Below are 26180 nucleotides of genomic sequence, written 5' to 3'. Positions count from 1 at the left end.
ATATTCTACTGAAAATCCTTGGACCCTGGAACTTACTTCTAACTTGACAATCACAAATATCCATGTTTGGTTACACATTAGTCTCATACCTCTGTTTTGTCAACAGCACATCCGTCTTTAGCAGTTTCAGCCCGATTCTGCTGACAGTATTCTCTACCTCTGTTTCCTGGGACCAACTCGCTCCTCTGTGGGAGTGTCCGAGCTCTCAGCCCCTCGGCTCCTGGCCTACTTCTGAATCAGTGTTTGACAAAGGGTGAGTCTCTCCATAAGCAAAAGATGGGGAATTATAAAGTCTCTTGCATGGTGAGAGGGCCACACGCAAAGCTAGAGGGTGCCAGGTCCACATTCCCTTTACAGACAAAATATCCAAGATCTGCCCTTAATAATGAAAATAAACCTGCTTACCTGCCGGGTTTATCTGTGTCTAAGGTCACTGTGTTAGGACAAACAAGCAGCATTAGAGAGACAGAGAGAGAGAATGACCACAGACTCTTGCCAGATCTATGCAGTAAGAATCATGCGTTGAGGAGATACAGTATATTTTCTATTTCAGATAAACAGAAAAAAAGTTGGCGAGAGGAGGCTACACGAGTAATTTAAGTGTTTACTGCAGTGAAAATGTTCAAGTTAAACACATCAATTTTATGCACAAAAATGCTTGTGTTTTTCCTGTGCGTGGGATAAATTATTTGTTAACACAGATCAGCTCTTTAAATTTCATTTTGTTAAGGTTTACAGAATATTTATAATAATATAGGTAATTTTTGTTTTTCATAAAAGGATTCTTTGCACAATGTGTATTCACATTCACTTGGGCTCTGGTATAAAACATGTATTACAATGCAGGATGGAAATCAATACCACTTTTTTCCCCCCTCCTCATTATTATGCATGTCATTATGTCTGCCATTTCAATAGTCAACAATCACCTCAACACTTGATTCCTAACTGACATTCAAGGGGTCTGTACAAGAGATCACAAAAAAGAATTGTAATTCTCCTATGACAATTTGTAGCCTCAGATAATTGCACAAAATGTCACATAATTGTTGAAAAAGTCAAAACAACACGCAGCCCACACAGCATTATGTGTACCGGCTCTGACATAAAGTGCATTTTTGCACCGAGTCATTTCCTTCAATGCCAAATGGTAAACAGTGCAATTTCCAGCTACCCTGCTGAGAGCTGTCACTCTGCCTCAACTGGATTTTATATTAAAATGCTTCATAAATTAGCGTTACCGGAGGCGTGAACCGCACAGGAGCTGACTGTGGGCTTCAGCAGCCATAGACCTTATTTAGAGCAAATACGTATCATACTTGGACATATTATATGTAATATATTTCTACAACCGCAACCAAGTGTAACATCGACCCCTTGTTAGGCCCATGGACAAGTTTCCACTCCCACACAGCATTAAAGCCAACATCTTACAAGATTTCTGTCGTGCTGGGCTCCTTAATGGTGCAAGGACTATAGTGCTCGTTCAATGATTTACTAAGTGGACAATGCTGTGAACCAGTGTCATTTTGAACCTTTATTAGTGTTACAACCACACAGAGGAACATTTACAATGCAGTTTTCCTACCTGAGTTTCTCATCTTTGAATCACATGGAAAGATTTGGCTTCTCTAACACATATGGTGAAATGAGCTTCTCTCTACTCTGCAGCGACTGAAGAAAAGCAGAACAAAAAAGCAAACAAATCCCCTAGAAAACAAATTCCACCAATTCGCCTTTCAAGGTGCTCGGGACTTTTTCTTATAACCTGAGTCAAAAGTGTATTTTGTCCATAGCAAAATAATTAAACCTGTTTTTTCTCAAATAGTACCAAAAACAGAAAACATTAAAAAGCAACTGTCATTTGACAAAAAATCTCACATTTATTTTATTTGTTAAACAAGTGTTGAACTTTACATCAGTCTTAAGTGATGAGCCCCTTGGTAACATGTTTACATAAAAAACATGAGCTACAGTACAGCATGTATACCAGTGCTGGAAAATATTCACACATTTCCCACTAATTTTTTGGAAAGATTTTAATATGTAAAATGTTCAAACGCACGCGGAAGAACTACATTTATGATAGAAACTTTATTGTCAAAAGTTGATTTCATTTCAATTGCGCTTGCCCATCACTTAAAAAGATCTATTTCATTCAGAATTACACAAAAAAACTGTGCAATGCATAAATCACTTTAACTGGGTTTTTGCATTCCCATTCTACTAAAGTAATGCCGAATGAACATATTGCGACGGGCGGCATCAAACTCATGGAACTCATTAAGCAAAAAACACTGTTCACAAGTGGAAAAAGTGATAATGCATCTTTGTAATTTGTTGAATCCTCCTTTCTTTTCATAAGCCATTACGTTCAAACATACTACCATGAATGAAGTGTTGGAACCATAAACACACTGTATAACATATGTGCAACTTCTACACAATAGTCTCTCAAACGTAAAATTTTGCAATTAAAAGGTTTCTTCATATTTACGGTTTCCCATGAATTTTTATTTTACACTAGCAATACAACAAAATATATATTTTAGCCATTTTCCTTGACAACAGTTCAATGTACAGTTGAGAAAATATAAGGCCAGGGGCTTGATTGCTAGTGGTTATACAATCCAAACTTCATGGTGATGGAGAGAACGACTCTGGGACCTTGGGTTCCTTCTCTGACAGTCTGATCAGGAACATTTTACAAACTTTGTCCATGTCCTGGTCCAGGGCTGTTGTTTTGTTTGCAATAACAGAAAAAACAACAAAAAAAAACAAAATAAAAAAACAGGCTTCGACGAGGATGTTTGGGAGTGTATGTACAACCTTTAGACCGGGGGAAAGATTGCTGATTCAATGTAGCCGGTAATTATTCTTCCTTTTTTTTTGTCTTTTTAATTTTTTTTTTTTTATTATTTTCGTACCTTAAATTTTTCAATTATTCAACAGCAGCAGCACATTTAAATACATAGTTGGCTTGTCTCTTAAAATTGAAATTTGACTCTGCATTTTATGTACAGTCTCATTAAAACTCTGCACTGCCATCGCTGTGCACCAGTCTGTTGGTCTGCAGGGAAGGTAGGAACAGTGGCATGTCTGGGGTAAGGGGAGATGGTGATGCAGATGGGGGAGGGGGAGGTCTGTAAATGGCTAGTGTGTGTGACGGGGCTTCCAGGCTCACTTCGAACGTAAAACAAACTCTTCCTCGCCCTTCCCTTCCCTTGTGTGTGTCCTCCAAGAGGAAAGGGCTGCAAGAAAGGGCAGGAAGAGTTTTAGGGGCGATTTAAATACATTTATAGGCTTGTCACTAACTGCATCTGTCCTTCCCGTACATCGCCCTCAGGGATGCAGCCCTCTTTAGTAATAGGAATAATGTAGCCATCACTGCCCCCTCGGCCTATCTGGTAATAGGCTTGGAGCTGTTGGCCGCCCCCTAAGTTAGGCATGCTCTTGTAGTAAACGTCCTCATTCTCGCTCCTCTTGGAAGGGGACAGGTCCTCCACCACATCGGGGCTGCTCTCTGGGAATGGCGAGTCTCTAAGATTAGGCATACTAGTGTACAAGGAGTCTCTGTTTGGGGACTGCAGACTATCGTCGGGGTTGGTGGGTGTCAGCTGGCTGACAAAGGTATCGACTCCCCCATCGGTCCTCACCTTCTTCGGGGGGGCGTACAGAAGTGAGTGAGTCCGCTGGGGTATGAGCGGCGCCTCCAGCTCCTGCTGATGGTGCAGCTCCAGGCCCACAGTGTCGCCCATGTGCACCAAAGACGAAGCATCAGCCACGATGGCGTCGTCTTCGCTGCTGCTGCCGCCTATCACCGTCACCTTGGGCGGAGCCCGCTCCACGTGGTGGTGATGGTGGTATTGCGGGGGCTGCTGGTGGTGGGGCGGGTGATGTAAACTGGAGTGCTGCTGCTGTTGCTGTTGGTGGCTTTTGTTACAGGCACGCAGGTTGTTGTGAACTAGCTCGGAGATGATCATTTTCTCGAAGGCAGCATCGTCCAGACTGAGGCCGCAGTCTACTACCTGCACACTGTCGCCAAAGTCCCCATTGCGGAGCGAGTAGCTATTATTAAAGTTACCATTTAGCGGTAGAGTATCCATTGCACTCGTATCCCTCACCGCACTGTTGAGTGAGTGCCCTGGAAAGAGAGGAACATGTGAGGGGATTTCACATTAGTCAACACCAATAACCATCAACGGAGCAAAGGTTTAATGCTGTTTAGGATGCAGTTTCACATAGAGGACTCAAGTCAGATTAAGCCATGCCATAAGTCCATTAGTTAGGCACAATCCTTAACATACAATATACAGGCATGCATTATTTGCAATGGGAAACCATTTTACTTTCTAACATATACATTTTTACTTTCCCTTTTAAGGATTGCTTAAAAATAAGCAAAACTGTGCTTTTTCGTCTGCCACAAAGGTGACAAAGCAATGAAAAAGATCCCAAACAACATTAAGAAAACAAACTGGAACAGTAATCACCATCACAACACACCGGGCAAAAGTAGATGTTCACATGTATGAAGCCACAAACGGGCAAGCTACAACACTCAGGTTTTCTAGCAACTAATAGGTTGAATGTGCGAAGGGGAAAGAAAAGGACAGAGATGGGAAAAGATTACATAGACAGAAAAGGGAAAGTAGTCATGTATCAACATGGGACAGCCATCGTTGTTCTCACTACAAGGGGAGCCCACAAGCAGCACTCCACCATCACCACACACAGCAGGTGAAAAGACTCACTTTAGACAACTCACATCATGTCTGTCTGCTCAGGCTATCTGGTCTAAGAGCAGCTGATGTACAAAAGAAAGTAAAATGATTTATTGTAACATGAAGAAGAATCACTCAAAAGAACAACAAAACACAAAGTAAAAGTCTTAAGTGCAACTTAGCAAGAGCAAGGGTTCAACAAATCAAACAAACAAGCATTAAACCGCTTTTACTTTTAGGAATTAAATGTCAACTGCTTTTTTTCTGTGCATATATATATCGTTTTTATTTTATTTTGCGCGGGTACACTTTCTGTCCGTTAGTTGGCAGCTTGTGTACCCAAAGCTGGCAAAGGTCAAAGCTTGCCCGCAGCCCAGCACTTGGCATCCGTCACAGTGACAGTTCCCAGCGAGACCCCGGTCACTAGCAGAACAGCTCAAGAATAACACAGCCGCTGCAGAGGTCGGACACGGTCATGTTAGGAATTTCTCAAAGCATGGAGGTCATGGAAAACAAGAGGCAAAAGGATAAATATTAGCTACGCTGTGATTGAGAGCGGAGATAAAGGAAAAATGTGCCTCGCTATGGCAGCCATGCCTCCGTGTAGAACAACAGATGTTAAAATTAAGAGGAAGACAAATGTGATATTTCACAGGAACATTTGTCCTTGTCCAAATGAAAACGGGAGGGGGTAGTGATTGTGATTGTAGCAAGGGGTGTTAAAAGTGCAGATTTTTTCAGAGCTTATTGGAAAATGGAGGACAAAGTTATTAAGAAAAGAAGAGAGTAAAGGAAAATTAAACAGCTGCTGCCATGACATCCATGTGTTTACGCCTGCTAGGAGGCAATTTAGCATCCAGACAGGTGTTGTGTGGAAAGGTGTGAGAGGGATCTGGCTGGACACTGAGACTGCCGAATGCCACAGGAGGACAGACAATTTAGGAAAAAGCAAAAGTAAGTAAAACTATAACAAAATAAAGGAAAAAAACAATAAATAAACAAAATGCTCCTTTCTTCCAGGAAAAGGAAAACAACATATTTTTGGTCTATAAAAATGACAAATTATTAAGCAAGAGAGAGAGAGAAGCAGAGTATTGGGCATTTGCGATGAAGCTGTCAGATCTTAAAGATGACTTCCAATCACTTCCAATTTCTTTTTCTTTCTTTCTTTTTTTTTGTTTTTGTTTATTGTCCAATGAGAGCAGAATTTTGGGAGCTAAATAATTTTGTGAACCACTTGCTCACTGAGTGTGTGTTAATGGCCTAAAGTAAACCAGTGATTGTGCCGGGGGGGGGGGGATTTGGTTGTTTTTAATAAGCATGCTGAAAAAAATTTACATTTGATAGGCAAAGTTAAGTTTTACTCCCATACTTGTCTCTCTGTAGGTCACTATAGAGGGAAGCACAGGGGAGAAGCACAAAACATGACAAAAGATGCCATTTCAGTTTCAAAATAGAACAGCACATATAATCACAGCACAGTCTTTACAGCGTGATATATGCTTAAATGCTATATACAACTGAGATATAGTCTTTATGGGTTTCAGCTATTAAGAAACAAATCTATACATAGACAGCTTAATGCAAAAATTGCATTAACTAGATATGCATTAAGCAACATAGAACATGTTTTTAAGAGGAAAGCTCCCTGTGAAAGTAATTAATCTACTGATAATTCAGGAGCATAAATCTTAATAATCATGCAGTCTATACAACGGCTTCAGGTCTGCACCACTGTTTACATTATCTCACTGCAGAATGTGCAGTATCTCTTCCCCATCTTAATCATTATGTCCCGTCCAGAGTTTGGAGAAGAGAAACATGAGAACGCAGCGGCCGGATCGAAACGAACCACAAAAATCTTGCGTCCTACATGAAAACATGTGCGTGTGTTTTTGCGCACAGGCGCACACACACGTAATGTGTATCGTCTATGTGCGGCGCGCACACAATAAATACTGTATCAAGTATTTGGGAGACAATGATTCAGATGGAAAGGCGATATTGCAGAACATCCTGCTTTTCATTTGGCCTGCCATATGTTCAGCTGAAGAGACAAAAGAGGGAGAGGAAGAAAGGAGGCAGAGAAAGACAAGAGAGAGAGAAATAAAGAGAGAGAGAGAGAGAGAGAGTGAGAAACAGAGAGAGCCTGAATGCATGGTGAAAGTATTAAGTAAGCACACCTGGCGAGTTAAACACTGGAGCCGTGGGGGTGTTACATACGACTGTCTCAGCCAGTAAGGTGTTATACGGGTTGTTAGTGCCTTGTGGTCGAAGAAGAGGATTTGTTAGTAGATAATTCCCAGTCATTCCTGGAGTGGCAAGAAAGAAGAGAAGCAGATAAGTTTGGCGTAAGCAGCCAACAGAGATTCAGAGTTTCATAAAGAAAAGAAAAGGACATCTTTTTTTACGGTGTGTGGTTTCATCCAGGGTATCTTGCAAAACATCTAAAACTGAGGGCGTTTATTTTAAAGTTAAAGAAACAAAACAAACCAATTCCTGCAAATGCCAGAAAACGGCTTTCTTACATTTAACAAGTGTACGTAGCAGTTTCCTTTTCTTTCGGGCTCATTTGTTACAGTATGTGTGTTGCTGGTCATTCAGAGCCCACTACTTTCATACATAACTTTTCAAGCCCCTGTGCTCATTATTACATCTCGTCATCTGTGCTTTTCAGAAGTCATATCAACTTATTATTATGGGCAAATATCATTTCTCAAAAATAGTACCAGGCTTTCCTGCGATTGTGCTAAGGTTTTTCTCATTGAACTAGGTCCAACTGTAAAATCTCCCCCATGACAAAGAGCAAAATCCTTCCAAGTTTTGAAATCAAAATCTTTATTTAGACTCATATTTGGCAATTTTCTCTCTAAAGCTCATCTTCGTTTCAGTCAGCCCCCCCCCTCCCCCAGTTTGTGGTGTGTTTTAAGGATTTCCACTGCCATTTATCAGCTGTGTTAAATGCCATCTGTCATATTGGGAAGTCTCCAGGGATGATTTTAATGACAGGGAAGTGCTTCCAGGAGATAGAGCCCTCCTTTAGTGCGCGGACTCTCCAGGGTAACTAGGCTATTACACCCCGGAGTGATCAATATCCAACCTTTACATTAACATCTCCAGGAAATGGTCCTGGAGGAAACAAAAGTCGTACTTCTAGATTGTTACTGATCTGAAACTGAGTCAAAATGTGCTTCAAAGCCCAAGGTGTTTTTTTTCCTTGTGCAAAGTAACAGCAAGAAAGAGAGGGAAGGCAAAGAGCAGCAGCGACAGGAGTCAGACGAGAGGAGCAGAGGGAGTCAAATTAAACTACTTCGGTGTAAAACCTCTATTCCCTTGCATGCTTGGAAAGCCATTTTAGAGGCTGCAGAAAGCCTACCAACACACCAGGCACTCTAGGTCAGCCAGAGTTTAACATCATCTTCTCATCATCATATTTGTGCTCAAGCTAAATAATAAATGACAGTTTTTTTCCCCCCCCTTCCTCCCTCATAAACCCCCCGTAAAGTAACAGAGGTCACCTTATGTGCCAGGCAACAAATGGCCTCTTTTTGCGTGTTAAGATTTCCCTGATATAAAACTTTATTTTTCCCCCTGTTTTTATTTTTGTCTGTGTTTCCCCTGAGCCCGGGTATGAACTCTGGACAGCCAGCACTTAAATAAAAAAACGTTCTTCAAGCCTTGCCCCACTTTAAGAGTGACGTTACCGGCCAGAATGACAGCGCACAGGGTATTTGAGGATGGATTTTTGTAATCCTTCACTGGCAGGAACAGGGGAGACTAAACTAAAGGCCTAGATCTTTTTTTTTAACTGCACTGCTCTGTCTTTTCAAGCTGAAGGCATTTATTATGATTACCAGAGAAGGATCCTGCACGGTGGTGTGAGATCATTGGAACTTGAAGGAGATATTTTTAGCTGGATGATGAAATGTGTGCATAGGTGTGCATGTGGAGAGAAATGAGGTGTGAACTGACCTTGGTTAAGGGTGGAGGTGCTGTTGATGTCACCTGAGATAAAGGAGGACTCAGATTGCTTTCTTACGGTGTCATTCCACATTCTCCTGATACGACTCTGTCAGGTCAACAAGGGACAGTCATTAGGACTTTAAGCAGGCCCGCTCACCTTTAAGATCAACTTTCATTTATTTTCTGTCTTCATACCACTGACTATATCACTCCTCACAGGCCTGCCATTATGCAGTGAGGCAAGAGCAGCACTTACACTACCTTCTTCTGTACATGTCTTTCAAAACTTACTTCATTAAACTTTTGATCGACTTGAGCTCCAGTCGTGAGTATCTTGAATACAACTGGAGGTTGTTGTTTTTTTTGTTTTTTTTAATCTGATGGTTGACGTGCCTCTTTAAGCACAGAACATCTGCTGGTGTTGTCTAATAAGGCCTATTAACCTTTAATAATAACAGGAACAAAGCAAATATGTTTCCTTGCAATTTTGGCTTTCCCCGCAGGAAAATGTGCTTGCACACACAGCTCTTTAAACAGTGCAGTGCTAATTTCCATGCACATGACGTTAGTGAGAAAAAAGATAAAAAAGCAAGTGCTATAGGGGCAGAACAGAAGAAAGGTACTCATGCAGTACAACAGATGCTGCTTGTAAATTGTAGCATTAGTTTCGTGTCTCTTGATCTACCTCTGAAGCTAAAACACATGATGCACAACTTATTTTTTATGCAAAACCTACATACTCATGATTAAAGTACACTCTCATGAACAACTATCACAATCACAACAATATAAATGAGCTGTATTATAGTGTGTGTGTGTGTGTGAGTGTGTGCGTACAGCGTGTTCTTCAGTCGCTGAGTCTCTGACTGTGTGAAGCTGCTGGTCTACCTGTGTACCAGAGGAGTAGCGAGCGCTGGTTCGTGTGGTGGAGGTCTTTGCAGAACCGTGGGAGCTCTCAGTTGGCAGCCCTCCGCAGCAGTACGTGTGGCGGAAGCACTTGCTGTACTCTTTGCGGACCTGCGTGAGCAAATACCCGCGTGTTTACATACAATGTTGACTTTACATATGACTTAACCAAGATCTTGAAGCAAGCCGTGTTTGTTCTTTATATCAGCGTGCGGTGCTCGGTGAATCCTGCATGCCGATGTGAAGGTTCAGCCTTGGCTGCTTGAATCCAGAAGCCTTTAACCTTGAAACAGAAACCGCCTCGTTTTTGAGCACTGTGGCTAACAAGAAACTTACTTTTTTCTGGAGGAGGCAATGGAAGATGAATATAAACATCCCTTGGAAAGTGTTGAATATGGTGAAGAGGTATGCCATGACAATAGAGGCCTCGTTGATAAAGAAGAGACCGAAGGACCATGTCAGACCCAGCAGACACAGCAGGGCAAAGGCTCCCATGACCCAGGATCTAAAGAACGGCAAGAAACAAACACAAGCAGAAGACAAACCCAGCATGAGAGGCGTTCAGTAACAGAATAATGACACTAAACCTATGGCAAATCACACAAACAGATAAGAAGGAAGAAAAACCCTGATCTGGATTTCTGTAAATAACTTCATATGTTAGAAAATCACAATCAGAGAGCACAGCTTGATTCAAAATAATATCAGATAATACTATAACATACCAAATATTATCTAGTGAGTGTGTTAGAACTGGAGAACTAGGCATACGAGAAGGAAAAAGAGAGGTTCCCTGCTTTGTGTGTGAAGGTCCTGTGGAGCCTTCAGACACCAGCAGTGGTCACAGTTCAAAGACTGAAACACACAACAGCAACAACAGCAGCAACAACAACAACAACAACAACAACCACACCACTGGATTTCAAGATGATGGACGGGGTGAAAGTGAACAGTCACATGGAAACTGGATGAGGAGCTTTGAAGCTGCAGTTTGGGAGAGGATGAACCGGCCAGAGAAAGAAAAAGAAAGGAGGAAATAAAAAAGAAAGAAAGAATAAACAAGGAGAGAGAATAAACTACAAGCTGAAGAGGAGGCTTCTGGGCAACGTGTGCTTACTTGATAAACCGTTTATTATCTTCATAGCTAGAGAGCATGATAAGCAGGAAGAGAGAAACACAATTAGATCAGAGCGCAGAACAGCGTGGGTTAGTTTGAGTGAGATATCTTCAACTTTGATCCAAGGGAGATGACGGGGGGTAATGAAATTAAGGGTCTAACGAGAAAGTTGTATGTTTTTTCTAAAAAAAAATTCTATTAATGATTCAATTACAAGATTCTGTATAAAGCATTTGGTCAGTGCACATTGTCTGTGGTGCAATTTGCATGTTATGCTGTTGTGGGTGCGTGGGTGGTGTTGTGTGGATAAAATTATCTGAGGTGTATAGCGAAAGCTTACCCAGGCAAATCGGTATTATAGTAGCCGTCACAAACGCGATAATTACTGGTGTGGATGGCAGAACAGAGAGAGGAGGAGAATGATAGGAGAAGAGAAAGGAGAGGGTGCGCGTTAACTTTGCCTTCACATGCAACATGCAATGACACTGGTGCTAAACTGAGCTCAGACCAAACTTTGGCACGCAAAACACAGAGAAAGAGACCACAGGGAAACAGCTATTAATACACAATGTATTTCTGCAGCATAAACAAGCCTAAGAAGAAATCATTATGAACAACCGGGTGCAAATGGCACACCAGTGTGAGAGTGCCATGTTGGGTCAATGTGTTCTGTTGTGGTTTCCTTGATAAAGGAGTCGTCCGTCTCAAATAAACCAAGGAATCTAAATAAGCCCCTTTCTGACTGTTCCTTACTGATTGCAGTTTCACCACAGAGCTGTAATGTTGCACACATTCATTAAGGAAAAATGAAAAATAACAAACACTGGGTAAAAATAGCAGCAAGTCTGCCTCTACACCAAGTCGAGGAAGTCGAAATATAATGGTTGCAAAGTGAGATGGGGCTATGTCTCTGTGAGAAACAAAAACATATGACCCCAGAATGGAAGAGGTCCTGAAATTCAGCTAGCAGTAAACTCCAATAAATATTGTTTTCACATAAGTTCAAGAAGAAAAAAACCCCAAAACAAAACAATTAGTGCTTCGGAAAACTTTTCTTCCCGAAGCAAAACACATCATAAATGTTGAGGCAACTCAGAAAGCTAAACCAGAGGGGAGGGGGGGGGGTTGGTGGAGAGGGGTGGTGGTCGGGTGGTTGTGTAGGGAATTTTCTTTTCTGGGACTAGAAGCTGGGATCTATAAAAAAAAAAAAAGGTTTGACATGTTCCAGCGGCAAACACACATGGTAGCTGTTCCACTGTACCCCACCCTACCAGGGCCAACAGTGCATAGTTAAGTTGCAGCCTTTAGAGTGATGTGTGTCATAGAGCAGTGCAGTTCTGTGGCTAGTTGCTTGGAGCAAAACAACAAAGGACAAAAAGACGTCTGTGATGAGTGCATGTAGTCATCATGATGGCAAATCAGGCCAAAAAGTCTCATTCTAAATCTCTATTACATTTGAAATATCTCGAGTCAGAAATAATGAAACATTCTGTTTAATGTTCCATTTGTTCTGAAACCATTCAAAAACCAGCACCCCTCCCCCGAAAAAAAGAAATATATTTCAATGTTTTAATCATTCTCACGCTACAGAAACTTGGCTTGGAGGTGGGAGACGTAATGCATTTTCTTAATTTTACCTCATGAGTAAAAGAGCCCAAGTCTTCCTGGGGGTGGTGGCAGAATAGCTGCAGTGTTATATTGCTGATAAGCAAGAGAATGTGGGAGTTGAGCTTGTGATGCTTTACTTACTTTATATTCTCCAGTCGGCTCGAGTCTGGTTTCAGGGTGGTGGAGTGCTTCACCATTTTGTACATTGTGATGACCAGGAAGATGAGATTGAGCTGTCAAAACAGAGTAATGGCGGTGTTAATCCATGAAGATATACGAGTGAAAATATAGCAGACAGAAGAAAAAAAAAACTGTTAATTTGTCTATAAAATATATTAAAAGAGGAGAGCCTTCAAATCTCCGCATGTCCACAGACTAATCCAATAAACATCTATCGTTCCAGCCAGGCTCAGACTGGCTGACTGGCGCCAAATTTAGTGTCATTCTATATCAATAAGAGCATGGAAATGCATTAAAATCCATCACAGTTAAAAAAAAAAAAAAAAAAGGAAAGAAACAGCCACACAGCAGCAGTCTGGCAAAGGCAGAAGGGAATGAAAGTAGCAGGAGAAATAAGAGACCCTCTTGTTGTACAAAACAACTGCATATCATTTTATGCACATAGTGAAATATTATAAGGTATAGCCAGCTACAGAAGACTGGAGGGAACATGGTATATTTTGTTCAATTCTTGTGTGCGGACAGATGAAAAGAGAAAAGAAAGGGAGAGAGGGGGAGAGAGAGAGAGAGAGAGAGAGAGAGAGAGAGAGAGAGAGAGAGAGAGAGAGAGCGCTTGCTTTCTTGTTTTAATGTATTAAATCTTAAGGGAGCCAGTGGCACATATCAGGTTGAGACAAGGATACTATGTGCTGTGTTTCTGGGCGCATTTATTCGGTACCTTAAAAATCAATACCGTGATTTAGAGACACAAAGGCTGGATGGGCCAGCAAGGAGCCGCTCCAAATAATTTACTTCAAAAACATTTATTCTGGGGCAAACTAGTCCCTGACACAGCATGTACATGCACTCACAGCAGACGAAGCAGACTGTGTTTGCACCGCAAGCCAGGCATGTATAAATAATGTCAGGGAATATCTGAGAAAGAAAAATTGAAATGTGTGTCTCCAATAGTGCATATCAAAAGAATCAGACAAATATGAAAATACAGCCGACAAATATATGTAAGCTACTGTATCTGCGCGTGTGTGCGAGTACCTACAAAGAAACACATTTGCAATGACAAAAGCTTTAAAAAAAAAAAAAAAAAAAAAAAATATTTCCAGGTGAGCCTCGCAAACAGTGTGTTTCAGTGTTATCATACTGGTGAAAAGAAAAATCGAGACGCATTGCCAATATGAAGGCATGAAATAAATGAATGACCTTTGTGAGCTGGACTCAGACCATGGCCATTCACTCTTGAACAGAAATTATCCGTGTTCTGGTGCACACTGCTATCAAAAGACTGCCTGTGATCAATACATCACCCCTCCACATGCAATCAACTCATGGAGCCACTCACAATAACCCAGGCAGTAAAAGAGAGGGACAACTAGAGGGAAAAAAATAAAAGAAAGACAGAAATGAAAAGAAAAACCCAGAATCGTGAACCTTCTTTTATATCACAGACAGCACTGAAACTATGTTTTGTTTCGCAGCTATCAGCCATTATTTCTATCAGCCGGCTGCATGAGTCAGACAGCGGCGTGGAGGGGGGAGCGAGGCAGGGAGGGAGGGAGGGAAGGTGGGGAGGAGGGGGCAGGAGGGCGAGGACTTTTTGAAAAACCCTTTCACACAGCCTGGAGTGGTGACATGGATCCAATGAGACAGAGGAGAGGGACACAGTGCTTTAAAGTAACCTAGCAGCACGGCACATGTTCCTACCCCCACCGACATGCTTTCGCAGCCCTTCCCGGGGGGATCCCCATCGCAAGAGCCGAGCTGCCTTCCCTCTATCCTTCACTCTGTCTCTGAATCATCACTGCAAGCCATGCAGAAGCACCTCGCCACACTGGGACCGAGGAGAAAGCTTTTTCTGAGGTGGACTGTGTGTGTACACACTGAACTCCGAATGAACTGCTGGGGATAAAATATTAAAGGTGCAGATGGAGCTGTCCTGATGATAAGAACTGCTTGCGACATGTCATGATCCAAGAGGCCTTGTGTTGAAGCTATCTCAAGCATACTAATGCCCCCCCCCCCCAAACCACTCATTACTTCCATGTTCGCCTTTCATGGAGCTAATACCCCCTGCGCCCAGAGACAGAGCAACCTCCGCCTCAGAACAAGGATCTAAATGCCTTCCCCCAGCTTTAGTTTTCAGTCACTGTTTAGGACCTGCTTAAGCTAAGAGTAGAAAGAAAAAAAAGACACAAAAGGATGAGAAAAAAGCATGACCACCCTAGGTCACAACTAGTGTTACTTGACGCACACATGGCCGGGGTGCCAAGAATCCAGACATGAGCCAAAGCAGCAACGTTTTCTCTCCCTTTAAAAACATTTTTTTTCCCTTGCTTGTGTGCCTTTTCTCCTTCTCTCTCTCTCTCCCTCATTGACAAGGACAAAGCCAATTTGTAGAGAAACCAGGGTCACGGATGGTGTAGACAAACCTTGCTCCTGCCTGCTCCCCTGAGATGCTCCTATCCACAGTACTTTGTCTTTTTGAGTCAATTGTTGCACAGAATCAGAGGAGCAGTGCATAAAGTCCTGAGCCAGTGCTGCACAAAAAAACCTCATTCCTGTCACACATTAGCTCTGCTACAATACATTAGCTCCTCACAGGGTCATGATTCTATCTCTGCGGTCATCACCACCGGGATCCTGATCATCATTTCCACCGCAGACGCATTTTTCATGTAAATCGTTATGGAAGCAACACGCAATTGGAAAACAATGAGGGTCCAATTTAGGGAGAGGAAACAAACTCCTGTGTGCCTGACAAAGCATTTGCTGAGACAAGGCGATATGTGTGTTTGGTTTAATACAGTGTTAGCTTTTCCTAAATTATAAGCTCACACATTTAAAGCGGTTGCGGAGGAGAAGAAAAAAAAAATCTGTGAAAACAAAAAAAAAAACAACAAAAAAAAACAACAAAAGCATTTACTCAGACATTTCAGTTCAATGGGGAGACATCAGGTTTTCTGTGCACTTCCTCCTCCATTTTTAAATGCTACATGGAGTAGCACTGTCCCTCTTTGAGGGAACTGTGAAATGCAGTCCAGTGAGGAGATTCGTATTTTATTTATTTTGTTACCACACAGACAAAGGGCTGTATTATATCTTTACTTTGAAAGCTCCTAGCGTGGCTTCCAGTTGTGTGCAGAGACTCACTGGAATTTGACATGGGTGCCCCTCTCTCTCCAGTATATTTTCAGTGTCAGTTTGATGTTCAACAGAGGTCACTGCATCTGTAGATACAGTACTAGCCATTATGCTGGATAATGAACACGGTACTGAACAAATACCACCCATCCTCCCTGCACAGCAGCAAGACAAGTGTGCAGAGCTTCCCTTTCCCATGGTGGTGCACATGAGGGCAAAGCAATACATGGTGTGGTGGAGTGGATATATCTGAGCGATACCACCTGCTATTTCGTTTTCTTATTTTTTGCACATGGAGGTAAGACTCCCTAAGGTCTCATTCTTCTGAGCTTCTCTGATGGAGCAGGAGATAATAATGTCATGACCAGTAAATAATTGCATGCCTCAATAGGACATATGTCAATATGATATGGTATATGTCCTTCACCCCTGACGGTCCTTGACCAAACAGAGAGGTGCCTTTGCCTTTTCTTCTTCTTCCCAACACCGTCATCTGCTATTTACTGCAGGCAGGCCAACAAAAGGAGGCAGATGCAGGGGGGTAAGAAAAAAGGAGCTGTAAAATCTCACGGTGCCATCTTACTCTATGTATGTGCTGTAAAACTGAGCTCTGAGGCCATTTTTAATCTTTATTTTTCTCCCCACTATATCATAAATAGTAAACCTGAAGGCCATTTGGCAGCATCTGCAGTGTGAGACTTCACGGGAGTTGTGTAAATGCATTAAAAAAAAAAAGTATACTATCAAATCCTGATCCTTGTCAGCCGGTGAGAAGCAGAGAGAATTGAAGGATGCCGCTAAATCTGTCTTTGCTGCAAAATTAACCTGTCATCACAGAGGAAAAAAATCTCGCTGACTTTCCCCCCTTCAGTTCAACCATCTCACTTCCGTTATCTGCAGCATCTCGTTCACCCTCTCAGTCCCTTCCTCGCTCTGTCAGTCTCAGTATTCAAAGAAAAAAAAAATATAAAAGCAGCTTACCATGATGATAAAGGTGACAGGTCCTATAAAACTCCATATGAAATGATTATCCACACTTAGCCAGCACCTATGACAGAGAAACACACACTTCAGACTGGAGCAGCATACAAAACAATACCAGTGTTGTTTTCAAGGTCCTGTGGCTGAAATTATTCAAAAGAAATTTTTGAGTGACACTGAATGAGTAATTTCTACTAAATATTTAACAAATGCTCCTTTCATTGGCTGAACATTAATACAGATGTACAAAACAGAGAGTAGCCCCTCTTGATAGCTGGGTCTTAGCTGAGATATGGCCATTAATCTGAGTAAAAGGCTTTTTCTGCACAGTGCTCTTTAAGGGAGCATTTACAAACAAGAGGTCACTGGAGGGTCTTTGAGCAGAAAGGCATTAATGTAGCCGTGGCCCCTCCTGAAACCACAGTGTTGAGTCTGTCAGCCACTTTCAAATGACATAAAAAATTGAACAGCTGCCCATCCCTGGCAAAAGGAGCTCAAATGTTTTGGTGCCGTCTCCAGGGATGCACACAAGGTGCTGGCAGAAACGATGAGTAGATTACTTTCCAAAAGCTGCCACATACAGACACAGCAGGTAAGCTCACACGGTGCAGCATCCAGCAGGTCTGCTCTGCATTTCCAAGGATTTGTTCAGAAAGCTGCACTTACGCTTTGTCGGTCCCGTAGCTCCCGTAGTCGATGGCTGCCGAAACGCCGACCACGATGGCAGGGAAGAGGTAACCAGACACGTAGTAGTACTTTTTCCGTGAGTATTCGCTCTCAAAGACCTCCACGAGCATGAGGTACAGCTGTACCCCCTCAAGACACATCCAGGAGAAGGAAGCCAGGAAGAAGAAATGAAGAATCCCCGCAATGATGGCACATTCAATCTGAGTCAGAACAAAAGCCCCGTTGAGAAAATCAAATAAATATGCATCCGAGGTAAAACAGCAATATACAACATGATCATTTATTCAAAAAATTAATAAATAAATAAAACTGTGATTATATGGCGCTACAAAAATGATTTAAACATGACAAGCAGTGTCTCTATAGTATTTCTTTATTGAAAATTGTATATCATATATCCTGTCTTTTATTAAAACCTCCTGAAAAGACGCTGCTGCCTCACCCGTTCAGCGCAACACATACCAGTGAAACTGATGAAAAACGGTAATGAATATTCATTCACCACATGGGCTCTGACTATGCACAGCTTTAGTCCTCCATCAGCACGGCAGAAATTTAAATGCCATTTGTGTTTTAAGGTTAGAGTTAGTAGATTTAATCACATAGCGCAGCACTGGAAGCTCTGATCCCCACCTGTACACAGAATTTCTTTTTTTGTGCTTCTAGAAACTAAAGCGAGAACGAAGGTGAGAGAAGGAAAAATTGTGACGGTTGCAGGCTCAACCATGGTAACTGTGCCTTTAAGTGATAGAGGAAAAAAGACCTGTCAAGTGGAAGACATGGCCCCTTAGTAATCTATATTAATGGTGCTGTCCCACTCATGTTGTGTCAGGGACAAGCAGGGAAGGTTAGAAACAAACAATGCTTAAAAACTCATCAATTTCACTCTGAAAGGGTCTTTTGTCTCGTTTTTGGGGGATGAGAGCAGATAGAGTGAGAGGGGGATGAATCAAAACCAAATCAATAGGGTGCAATCGTTTCAGCTTACCCTAGGTTCCGTCATATCGATACCAATTAGGAATATTAACTCTGCGATGAAGAGATTAATGCACAGGTTCTTGTGGATGGTGTTGCGATCGCTCTGCAGACCCCGGAAGAAGCAGAAGGTGAAGATGCTGATGCTGAGGCAGACGAGGGACACCACGATGCCAACACGGGTGATGACAGTTAGAAGTAGCTCATGGACTCTGCCATTAACCTTTGAGGGGTAAAGGACAGAAAGCCAAATGAAAAACAATTAGACTGTGCAGGCGAAATATTTATCTATCTCTACAGCTATACCATATCTATATACTCAGCTACCTTCTTAGATGGGCTCGTTATTAGAGAACAAAACTCAGTAAGGACTGAAGCTGCTTGTGGAACTAAGTTTGAGTAAATGAGTTGAAAAGGAACCTTAAAGGTGAATAGAAAACAATAGAGGTGACATACGGAGATTTCACGGTGCGCCATGAGGATGGCAAAGTTGGTGAGATGACTGCAGGAGCAGGTGGTGTGTGTTTTATTAGAATCCAGGAGTTTGCAGCCTTGGGTGGACCAGTGGCCCATCATACTCCTCTCAGAGTAATTCCAGAAGGAGCAATTGGAGTTGAAGTAGTGCTCCATCTGCAGATAACAAGAGATATGGTTAAGTGTCCAAATAATTGACTGCCTGAAATTGAAGTACATGTAGAACACAGAGGCCATTTACCCCCTACTCATACAAAGTATTTTTTCCACACTGATATGGATGAGGATTTTTCACTTCACAGCTCTCATGAAGCAATTCATATGTTGTATCTCATTTGGCACATGCTTGCCAAATCAACCGAAGCATGGTCGTGTATATGAGGCCTTAATAACAGAGAAGCGTAATTGTTTGACGGCATGTATTGGAATTGCACAATTTCTCTGATAAAGAATGGAGTCACGCATGGCCCTCTGGGAACTCAAGTGACAACTTTAAAAGACGAAAGATAATTGGTGCTCCAGTAATTTCATCCTAGATTGTACAGCTAATCTAGGAGTTAATTCCCCCCACTATAAAAGAAAATGGGTATCATTTATATCCCAATGTTGATTAAAGAATTAGTTTTCATTAAGAATTCACTTAGGTTCTAAAGACTCCTTTAATTTGATGCTCAATGACTTAAATAAACTGCCGACTGACCTAGCCAGACATTTACAATTCAAATTGCAGATCTCTGTCTACTCTGGATGTTCCCTCCTGGAGTTTTTTAATATGACCTCTCCATTCATTCCAGCGGGGCAGACTCACATCAATGTGCTCCAGGGTAAAAATCACCGGGTCATTAATGAATACACGGCTGGACTCTTTGTTGAGCGAGGCAGCAATGATGTCAGAGTTGACGGCGACCGACACGTTGCGGCCGTAAGCCTCGTTGGCCATCTGGATGGTGGCGTTGTCCGTGCTGAGGAACTGGCCCAGGTTTTTGTAGAGGACGAAAACCAGCTTGGCAACTCCTGTTGAGTGACAGACATCAAGAGGATGAAGAAAAGAAGATCACGGAGAAAATTGAAAAATGGATGAAGACAGAACTGCAGAAATTAGGCACAAAAAGATGGCTATTATTTAAACACAAACAAAAGTGCAGGTATGAGCTTTTAAACGTGGCCTCTCTTCCTCCTTACAGACAGAACTTTCACTGTTTCAAAGAAACAGGAATGAGTCAAAAGCACACATTTCCCCACACAGTGAACACACGCTTCCTCTTCATTTCAGAGTAAGCACAGTTACCTTGACCAAGTTATTCTCTTTTCTTATATTACATTGAAGAGAGCTTACCATTCCGACTGTTGAGCTTGACAGTGTTGGCTGAGAGCTGGATTGAGATACCGCCCTTGCTGGATTGTGGGAATTTAAAATCCTGAACTTGGCCATCCGTGCTGAGTACATACACATCCAGGACTGCCAGGTGCAGAGAGGCAGCAGGGGGGTTTTGGAGAAGAAAGATGAGGAGAAAAGAGAATGAGATATCAGTCATTACGGGACTCAGATTCAAGGGCATGAAACACAAAATAGTGGAGCCCATTGACGCCGAAACTTTCTTATTCATATTTCTACAAAGACTGAAATGTTGCAGAGCCCAAAGGACATAACAACAACTCAAACAATGAGCTTCACAATAATTACGTCAATCACAAAGTGATCATTTTATTCAAGTGGGACTCTTCACCAATAAAACAGTGCTGGGAAAACAACAACCAAGGAGAAGCCTTCCTTATATGGTCTAACAGCTGAAGAAAATGAGGGGAGGAAGACGAGGCTGTGGATAAACAATGGACTTTTTCTGACTCCACAGCCGGCTAATGTTCACATTAATGTATAGAGTTACAAGGTCTAGACGCAAACATTTATAAACTAAGCGTGCGCAATCAGAGAATCCAGTCTATTTAATTGTCTGATATTCATCACTTTGTCAGTAAGCGACTCGTTAAACCTAATATGCGTTGTTTTTCTGTTCCCCCGAGGTTTAAACGCTTATTATGAAAACAAAGTCCTTTTTTTATGTGGCGGCCTTGTTTTCCTATCACAAGAGTTACTCTCTGGATGAATTGAAAGTAATCAAATTAACTGAGCTCGCATCAATTCAGAACGCCTGTCATTTGCTCACCACAACCTCCTCGGCTTTACTTACTTATATTGTCTGCAGGAACTTTGACAAAGGCAGGTTCCACGAGGTTGTCGGCAAGGACAAAAGCCCCTTCCTCCAAAGTATCCAGTAACATGGTGGCTGCGTGCGTTTGCTCTGTGCTATTCATGTCCTGCCAGGACTTCAAGGCCTCTGGTCGCAGAAGATTATCTACCGTGTCCACGATGGCCTGTGCCCATACAAGAAACAAACAGATACACACACAAAACAGAAACAAAGATACTTGAGTAACTTGGAAAAAATATTCAAAAAAGAATTGATTTGCAAGCATGAGCAGTGACATGCAGACACTGAAATGAAATGGATGACGCATCACATCTGTGGGGATTAAAATGAGTAGGAGAAAAACATAAAGATAGTAAAATTACTTTTTTTAATCATCATATATATGAAAAGAATAATTAAAGACAGAAATTTCCTGCATAAGAAAGAAACTGCATTGATCCTGAAGGAGAAATTGGAGACCCTGGGGTCACGGTGTATTGAACCTATGAGCTCGGTCCAGTAGCAGGATATTAAGAGATGGCCTGATGATCCAAATTCTCTAATTTCAAGTTCATCATGTAGGATGTAGAAACTTTCTTGTTCTTTGACTTTGTATCCGCAGTCAAATTGTAGTCAAGTGCCATCTTTACTGCACAGTCAGTGTAGTTTAGGTCGTTCTGCATGAAGCACCATAAGGCGCACAAGGAGGCCGCAAGCAGAACATAACATGTGATGTTCCATTTTTGTCACTGAACTGTATCCTCTGTGCAAACATTTTTTTCCCCGGCTTCACGCTTTCTGCAGACGTTTCTTCAGGATACAATCAAATCAATGCATCTAATCAGGTAATCAATGCCGGTGACGGCTGGCGGAAAGGGAGGGGGGGTGGCTAATGTGATGTTGCGTCAAGTATGGCAGATGTCAGATACTGCTGACTCGACGATCTGTGTCCCAGATTCTCTCATGCCATCATTAGTCAAATTAATGCTGTCATTTACATTGACAAAAAGCCTCTCTGACACAGTCACTACCTCTGACTTTAAATCTACATGTTGTGACATTAAGAACCAAAATGATGATATGACATTTTTTAGAGACTACATACATGGAATTTTTTCCCCCTTCTTCCCTTCTCTATTTTTACGAGCACACGGCCGTTGACTGGGTAATTAGCTCGATCCATTTTAATACCCTCCCGCAGGAGAGATGTGGATTGAGGGGGGTGACTTTGGTGGCAGGTGGAGGACACAGATCTCCCTAATGGTAGAGAGAAATATGTGGCCAAAATACTTTGATGTGTGAACCTTACTTGATAGCGTTCTATGAAAAAGGGGGAAAAAATGATTTGACCTGACTAACCTTATTAACCAGAGAGAGCTAAAGATTTGCACCTTTAATTTATGAAACAAATGACTGCCATGACCTAAAAGCTGTGTCCTTGTGAAACACGACACACAGTTTCTGCATTATATGGGATGAAAGGTCGGGTATTTGACTAAATCAGAGTACAGAGTTTGATGCAATATCCATGAGAATTTTATATGGAAGGGAAGCTTTCAAAAAAGAAAAAAAAAAGAAAAAGCAACAAAGCGGCAAATCCTTCACCAAATGAATAATGAGAGGAATGTAAAAACAGGATGTTTGAATTGTGATGTTATGCATCCAGACGTGCAATCTTGAGTAAACACTTACAAAAGGGAAAAACAGGATGAAAAACAAAATACACCATTGCTTCCAACATATAGAGAGCAAGAGAGATAATAACACAGAGACACATATACACATCCATGACAAGAAGCCACCTCAGTAATTGGAGATGACTTCACTTTGACTTGGAAAGCACTTTGGGTGCGATTGGTCTGTGTGTAAGGCAATTACTCAAAGAAGCAGGAAGCACAGGGAGGGGGTACATGACAGTGCAGAGGGGAACATGCTGCTGAACCTGGGCAGGAGCATATACAGTGACACAGGAACAGAGGAGGGGTGGGGGGCGGCAGCGACAAAAGTGGGCAGAAGCAATGCTCCAGTACCTTCATGTATGCCCTGCATGTCCTTTCTCGTTTTTGAAGCTATTTTTTTTTTTTTATCAGGAAAAGAAAAAGAACAGATAAAAAATAGAGACATAATTTGTACAGGTTCATGAGCTTGTGGAAAAGGATTTAGAGAACAAGGTCCTGACTGAGCGCTCGACATACAAACACACTATTCAAAGATAGTTTGAGCCAGTCCCCATCTCTCAGTGCACTGCCTTCATTCGCCGCTGACCTGCGTACCTCTAAAGCTGAAGAATAAAAAGCGCTGGTCACATCCATGGCAGTATTTTTCCTCTAAAATCCTGCTGACACATCGCAGAAGTACTGCGCTTGGCAGAGTCAAACTATGGCCATTATAACAAATGTACAAATACTACCATGAATACAGATGTCTGCTCCTTGTCACAGCCTAAAATCATGCCACTATTTTTTTGTTGTTGTTTGTTTTTGCTCTGTATGTCTGACAACTTTCCTGACTTTGAAAGAAAAAGGACAGACTCTACGTGACAAACAATGACAACTACAAACTGCATTGCTGCATTATTTTGAAAGGCAGAAATCGAGTTTTGCACTTGACATTTAAACGTATTAACTTCCCAGTTAAGCTCCTATAAGCCATGTAAACTTTGACTGCAGAATGGTTCAGCCAGGGAGAATTGGTGAGGGTTAGTATTTAATGTAATACAGCACGTTTTCTGTTTTCTGTCTGCATGTCTGGTTTGGGAGGATGAGGTTACCTTGTTGAAGCTCCGTCCTGCAGAATCCTTCTCGCTGGGTCTGAGCTCCTGCAGCTGAGCATCCAGGATGTCCACCAGCTGCTCCATAAGGCGCACAGAGGAGCTGACGTCCCCAGCAAAGATGGGGCCTTTGGTGTGCTTGGCTAACTCGTTGGCCAAGTTAGCTGCGTTTTCACCGCTGCGGATCTGCGGGGGGGAGAGGGAGTGAGTAATGTTCTCAAGAATGCAAGAAGACAGACTTGGATGGTTCTTTACAGCCCGGTTTCTGACATCAAATCACACTTGAATGAGTCCTTGAAATGCCAGTTATGAAAAAGTGTTTTCTTCATGCCGGAGAAGTTGCCATGGTAGCAGTTTCTTTTCTTTCTATTTTTTTATTCAATTTCAAATGAGTGGCAAGTTTAAAAAACAGGTAGTGAGCAGCCTGCGACATATGCAGTTAATGATACACATTGTACACAGGGTAGAGAAAACATTAACATTTCATGTGAAAGGCTTTTAACCTGAATCCAATAATTGAATCCAATAATTTCTACAATTACATTTATGCCACTACTATGTACAGTATCTATTGTACCTTTTCTGTGTTTTATGCTCTTTTTTCATGCAGTTTTTGAGCTTCGGCTTCCTCAACATATAATTTTGCAGCGCTTTTGACTGATGCACCTGCAGTTTCACTACAGATGCTAGCCTTTGCAGTTTTTACAGACTTATTTTATAGCTGACAAATACTGCTTTCAAGCTAATCTGAACCAGATTTACTGCCATTTTTGCAGCAGTGATGAAGTTACCGCATTGTCAAAGTCCTTTTACAAGGACGCGTTTCTATAATTTCATCTACCCCCTCTGTGTTTTTTAAGAAACACATTATGCTCAGAAGGAAAACAGAGAGGCAGAGCTCATACAAACCTTCTGGGCTACTTGGTTGACCCAGTGGGAGGTACAGTTGCTGAGATCAGGGCCCTTCGGGTGCCAGGCCCCAGTGGTAAGGACACATAAATAAGAGGCTGTGCCTGTCAGGGAAAACAAGAACAGAGTAGTCAAGTTTAATCAAGTCAAATCAAATTTATTTTCCTATGAAGTCCTTCATGGGGCAACAAAGGACAAGGCTGGAGTAAACTTTAAAAAAAAGGGAGTAAATACAACCAGGCAACAAATTTACGAACATAGAAATTTGAAATGTTATACAAATAGCCACAGTCTGCTTTAGTGTGCACAGAAATATCAGCGCTGGCAGATATTTTGTTTTTCTACAGTGTTAGCCTGCTAAGACTGTTTCAAAAGCCATCTGAGGACAAATTAAACCAAAATTATTGGATACAGTAATCTCCAGACACATAGTGTCACCAGTTTTGTTTTTGTGGAATAATTTTCTTGAAAAATCTTTCCAGGAAAAAAAAAAAAGAAAAAAACTTGTCATGTCTGTTTTTGCTACAAAGTGGTAACAATTTTTCCCCCCTGATCCTAATTAGGCCTTATTTTACACACAATCAAATGAGGGATGCGCATCTCCATGCAAGCTCCAAGAGGAACAGCTGAGCCCGCTCCCCTGCAACACAACCATTACAGATTTGCCTAATCATGTTTCGACCTGGAATGAGTTAAAAATCTAACAGCAGTACAAACTGACTTGATGCCGATTCCCAGCGCACCCACTCAAACGGGTGCTTGTTACAGATAAAAAAGATTGTGTGTATGCAAGAATATCAGACAGATCTAACAAACTCTGAAATGTTCTCCCGGGACGCTTCGGGTCATATTGAAAAACAGCGAGCGCACGGCCCTGAGGTGAGAGGGAGCCCTGTTTACCTCGCGTTCCCTTGGGGCAAGGTCGCTCCACGAGCATTCCCCTCTGGGTCTGAGGCCACATGATGTCTCTTTTCTCGGTGGCCTCGCAGAAGCGCTCAGGTAAAGGGAAGGACTCCAGGGGTGGAGGGGAAGTAGTCTGCGGAATCACAGGAGGCAGCTTGGGCGCTCCCCTGCTGCCCTCCTTGAGCCCTGTTGTGGTGGTAGTGTTGGCCACACCCCGGTGCACTGTGGTTGTTGTGGTGGTGGTTGTAGTTCTCAGAGGCTGAGGGGACGTGGTGACTTCTGACAGTGGCGGAGCTGTGAGGAGAGAGAGAGAGAGAGAGAGAGAGGGGGAGAGGGAGGAGTAGGGAGGCATTATATTTTGGGTGGAGCAGCGGTATTATGTGATGGTGAGCAGCCCAATGGGAAAAACATTATCGCTTCTATGATAGATGGAGTTTGATTCTCACTGGGACACATAATTATCAGTTTTTATGAAAACCTCAATGCAGCGCTGAGCATAAAAATAAAAACCAAATGGTAGTTTGACCTGCGGTGGCAGCTTAAGGTGGCTTCATTACTGTGGCACCCCTTGGGTATATAAAGTGGATTATATCAAGTATTTTAGTGGGAATAGTTTGGCAGGTATTCAAACCTTGACCTCCTGGTGGGCAGATGCC

At 42.2% G+C, this 26180-nt stretch overlaps 1 protein-coding gene across 3 annotated transcripts in view; it reads right to left on the bottom strand.

Annotated features, from left to right (window-relative positions):
* Nucleotides 1-1725: 1725 nt before the first annotated feature.
* adgrl2a (adhesion G protein-coupled receptor L2a) overlaps nt 1726-26180 on the bottom strand; it is a 95974-nt gene continuing 71519 nt past the window's right edge. Inside the window, exons 6-23 of one of the 3 annotated variants that reach the window (XM_083970747.1) lie at nt 25522-25818; nt 24622-24725; nt 23713-23898; nt 22973-23011; nt 20943-21126; nt 20090-20212; nt 19562-19767; nt 18736-18909; nt 18293-18502; nt 17284-17504; nt 16618-16684; nt 12460-12551; nt 9930-10098; nt 9576-9704; nt 8697-8793; nt 6908-7036; nt 6097-6114; nt 1726-4144 (exon numbers count right to left, since the gene is read on the bottom strand). In XM_083970747.1, the coding sequence (XP_083826873.1) occupies nt 3297-4144; nt 6097-6114; nt 6908-7036; nt 8697-8793; nt 9576-9704; nt 9930-10098; nt 12460-12551; nt 16618-16684; nt 17284-17504; nt 18293-18502; nt 18736-18909; nt 19562-19767; nt 20090-20212; nt 20943-21126; nt 22973-23011; nt 23713-23898; nt 24622-24725; nt 25522-25818 (3293 nt within the window). In that variant the 3' untranslated portion in view covers nt 1726-3296. The remainder of the gene's footprint in view (nt 4145-6096; nt 6115-6907; nt 7037-8696; nt 8794-9575; nt 9705-9929; nt 10099-12459; nt 12552-16617; nt 16685-17283; nt 17505-18292; nt 18503-18735; nt 18910-19561; nt 19768-20089; nt 20213-20942; nt 21127-22972; nt 23012-23712; nt 23899-24621; nt 24726-25521; nt 25819-26180) is intronic. The other 2 variants (XM_083970745.1, XM_083970746.1) reach the window with 2 other exon arrangements.

This window comes from Trachurus trachurus (genome assembly GCF_905171665.1).
Source record: "Trachurus trachurus genome assembly, chromosome: 4".
Taxonomy (NCBI): domain Eukaryota; kingdom Metazoa; phylum Chordata; class Actinopteri; order Carangiformes; family Carangidae; genus Trachurus; species Trachurus trachurus.
The sequence above is the reverse complement of the archived record's forward strand: the minus strand, read 5'-3'. Positions and strand labels throughout refer to the sequence as shown.